The following is a 4570-nucleotide window of genomic DNA, read 5'->3' as shown; positions in this document are numbered from 1 at the left end:
TTTTCTCTATATTTAATTATAATATCAGACGTTAGTTTTTCAATCAGCCATTACAATTCAGCATTTTATTCTTTGAAATCCATTCCCCACTTTACAGGAGGCAAAGAGCTCACACTTATAATGGCTTGTCTTATTTAGTATTTTATTATAGCAGAATATGTATGACATAATGTCATACCATAGCATATCCAAACATGGATATACGTTTGGTACATCCAGCAAAGAAATTAGCAAGTAAGATTGTCACCAGGAGCAACACCGAGTTGTGAACAGTATTGTGTGTAATAATTCACCCGAGCCTGAACTGTATCAGGGTTGGCACCATCACATTCACGTTGGCCATTGATAGCCCTTATGGTTGCGCCAAATCCCTGGTTTATGATAGGGCGCACATTTTCCATCCAGTACCATAATGCTGTCTTGAAAGACACCACAGGGTCATTGGCCACTGTCTCTGGAGCATTCAATCCATCGAAACCATTGCTCTGCCCTGCTGGTCCATAGTTGAAGTTCCATGATAGTTGGATAAGTCCACGTCCATAGTACCCTTTGTTAGGGGCGCATGGGTATTGGGTGTTGGTTTCGTCGCAATAGTCCTTTGATGCACCATCAATCTCTTCGATGTAGCAAAAATCTGCATGCACGTAATCATGTTAATTAACCATTCATTCATCACACTTTATACACATGCATATGTAGAAGATAAATAGTTGTGTTAAAACTTGATAAGGAGAATTTTTTCGTCCATGTAATCTTATTCAGATTGAATCGAACTAGTCGAATAATCAATAAATCAATAGATAATATATATGAAAAAAATAGATAAATAGTTATAAGATTAATACTAACGTCCAGTTTCATGGGTGAAATGGGCAAAAGCAGCTGCAAGCTCACGCTTAGAGTCATCCACAGTATCAAGCCTACCAAATTGATTGTAGGAATTGAGAGCATTGAGGAAAGCATCTCGTGAGTAGAAGTTCTTCCCTGCACAACTAGCATCTGCCTCATCAATTATACCATTGAAGAATTCTGGTGTGACTATGTCAGCTACCGGAACATCGCTTTGGGCGCTCACAATTTTGGGCACCGTCATCATCATCATGACAAAGGTTGCCACAGATTTTGCAACACGAATGTTGAAAAACTTGTTATTCCCCATACGCATCCTCATCTTGGGAAAATTGCTAGCTAGCTAGTAGCTAATAGATATGCAAGACGAATTAAACTGTTTGATGGACAAGGTTGAGAATTGAGAGCACAAAGAAACGTATATTTATAGTGCGACTGCTAGGACTTTGAATTTTAGCCCTGCGCTGTTCAATGTGAGTTCGTTGTTGACATTTCAGTCTGAAAATTGCGAGATTAGAATTTGTTCCGTTCTAAAAAGGATAAAGTCTGATAGTATAAGACCTGATTGTATAAAACTTGATTGAATTTTAATACTATTTAGTGTTTGACACGATATTGTATAAAATAATATATTGTATAAGATAATATCATCTAGTATTTGGTAATGCACTGTATAATACTATATATGATAAAAATAAATATTTTTAATAAAAATATCCTTTAATAAAGAATTTATATAATTCTTCAAAAAATGTCATATGATATTAATTTTTATAAAAATTTATTGATCAGTGTGTCCAAAATATAAATTAATTTTTATAAAAATAAAAATATTCAATATTTTAAAAATTAATATATTGAAAATTTAATTTTTATTTTAATAGATTAATATTAAATAATATATTAATTTTTGAGAATTACATTGGTCAACGATGTTAATACATCAATCCCTTATCATGCCTTATCCCTCTCCCTTAGGCCGGATTAAGTTATACATCGTTTTGATGTATTAAGAGATTATGCTGTATAAGCTTATACTATACGATGGACACACCAAACAACTGAAAATTTCATAACGTATAGTATAAGCTTATACTATCGTGCCTTATACATCTTAGGGCATGTTTGGTGCATAGTATAGGATAAGGCCTGATAGTATAAGACCTGATTGAATTTTAATATTATCCAACGTTTGGTACAGTATTGTATAAAATAATATATTGTATAAGATAATATCATCTTGTATTTGGTAATGCACTGTATAATACTATATAGGATAAAAATAATTTTTTAATAAAAATATCCTTTAATAAAGAATTTATATAATTCTTAAAAAAATGTCATATGATATTAATTTTTTTTAAAATTTATTGATCAGTGTGTCCAAATATAAATTAATTTTTTTATAAAAAAATATTCAATATTTGAAAAATTAATATATTGAAAAATCAATTTTTATTTTAATATATTAATATTAAAATAATATATTAATTTTTGAGAATTACACAAGTCAACGATGTTAATACACTAATTTCTTATCAGACCTTATCCCTCTCCCTTAGGCCGAATTAAGTTATACATCGTTTTGATGTATTAAGGGATTCTGCTGTATAAGCTTATACTATACGATGATCATACCAAATAATTAAAAATGTCATAACGTATAATATAAGCTTATATTATCAGGCCTTATACGTTGATAACATGGGTCCGATTTTGACTTTATATATGGCTATGATCTTTGTACACCAATAAGGTCAATTATGCCATTAAATGGAGGTGGATGGTGGTGTCCTTGTTTGATAAAGTCTTCGTCTGACTTCTCCGTGTAAAAACTAAAAAGCCAACATGAAATGTAGTAGCCGTGTTTCATGTTTGAATAGAAAGTTACCACGTGGCAAGAGTTGAGATACAGCGAATGCAATGATTGGTTATCCACGTGGACCACATCCAGCTGCATTGAGGCTGGTAAGTGGTGACTGGTTGCAGCGGTGATGGATCCCTCACACCAAGCCGCCGAAGGTGGGCCGGTATTACAATATACATTTATTTCTTTTATAAATAATAGTTTTTAATTTTAGTAATAATAGATTCTTTTTTTATTACAGAAGATAAAAACAAAATCTGAATCTGAATAATTCTTTGATTGATTCTGTATTATATGAAACGTCATGTACAGTATGTCATATATAAAGGAATGCGGAAATCAGCAATGCAAAGGAAAGGTAAAATTAAGGAAGAAAACATAACGCAGTTACAACAAACTTGATGATCTGGCAAAACAGAAAAGAATCTATTATTATTAAAATTAAAAACTATTATTTATAAAAGAAATAAATGTATATTGTAATAGCCGGCCCGGGCCCACTTTCCAAAAGTTATATATATTCCCTTAACGATATGATTCTTTATTTGCAAATGATGAAAAGAAAAAAAAAATATTATTGGGAGAATTTTGAGAAGATCAACCAAGTCAAAAGATTGAATTTAAATGACAGATGGAAATGACGATATTTTTAATTATTAGTTTGCACAGTCTTCAATTTTTTAAATATTTTTTAATTGTTAGATGAAATTTGTTATTAATTTAATTAATAACTTGAGTTTACTTTTTATAAGTAAAATTAATATAAGGTTTTATTCAATAATAAAAACATTATTAGAAGAGGGATTTTTCAATTCCTATGACAAGCGAAATGGAGGAGGGTCACGTCAGGTTGATAAGACAAGGGCCAGCCGCGGCCTTATCCATGACATAATGTTCGAGATCTACATTGCAACAAAATAAGACAAAGAAAACCTCGACAGGAATAGAGAAAGGAAAAACTTTTCATATCGAGACCATAACCCGACTGACATCATTAATGTTGGATTCATATCCTAATCAACATAACCATGGAGGAGCACATTTTCCAAATAAAGGAACTCGGCAAGATCAGGTCCGAGATGATATTTCAGCACTCCGGCATTATGAGCTTTAGAATGCCGAGCTGGGGGTAACTGTTATGGATATATAACATATTCTAACTACTTATCTAAGAATTCACTAAAAGGATAAATGCTTAATTATCCTAACAATATCAAGTAACAAAGCTACTCAAGATAAAGTCATTATTATCTCAACATAAAGGAAGTTGAATCCTACTGCAACTGGGAGATCTGCACAAATTCTATAAGTAACCCTTATAAACAAGAGGCTAAAGACCCCAGGTACACACTTTTTGACCTATTTACTATTACTGCCAACACTGTGCACACACTCACGTCTATAAATTTATTGTTTGTGCACAGTGATTGAGATACTAACTATAATTCAGCCAAAATACTTATCTCTGAAGTATTTCTGATGCATACCATGCGATATAAGAATATGGTTCTATAGGACCTAACAGAACCCAAAATCCCAAATTGCACCATAATCGAAAATGGAATCAGCAAAACCATAATTGAGGTTCTACTCACATAACCGTCATGGATAGCGATTCAAAGCAACCGAAGTTTAGCATCTAACACATCAAAACCATAACCGAAGTGTCATTCTCTTTTTTGCTTTTTGTTTTTAACATTTTTATAATAGTTTCTGATTAATTTTTCTAAAATATAATTGCTCTTCAAATATAATATTCAAATGTCTTATTTATTACTTATTACTTATTTTTATTTTTATTTTATCAAATTTTCATATTTTTGCAGTGGGGATGTTTTCAAATATTACACATAT

The 4570-nt window shown here is 31.5% G+C and overlaps 1 protein-coding gene across 1 annotated transcript; it reads right to left on the bottom strand.

The window, feature by feature from the left end:
* Positions 1-227: 227 nt before the first annotated feature.
* Positions 228-1159, bottom strand: LOC133296877 (endochitinase PR4-like). The gene is made up of 2 exons (XM_061495922.1): positions 850-1159; positions 228-634 (listed from the first exon to the last, which is right to left on the bottom strand). Exons 1-2 carry the CDS (start codon positions 1157-1159, stop codon positions 228-230), a joined length of 717 nt encoding a protein of 238 aa, XP_061351906.1.
* Positions 1160-4570: the final 3411 nt, after the last annotated feature.

Source organism: Gastrolobium bilobum, unplaced genomic scaffold (assembly GCF_033153095.1).
Source record: "Gastrolobium bilobum isolate Gb01-03AN ecotype WA unplaced genomic scaffold, APGP_CSIRO_Gbil_v1 utg23298, whole genome shotgun sequence".
Classification (NCBI taxonomy): domain Eukaryota; kingdom Viridiplantae; phylum Streptophyta; class Magnoliopsida; order Fabales; family Fabaceae; genus Gastrolobium; species Gastrolobium bilobum.
The sequence above is the reverse complement of the archived record's forward strand: the minus strand, read 5'-3'. Positions and strand labels throughout refer to the sequence as shown.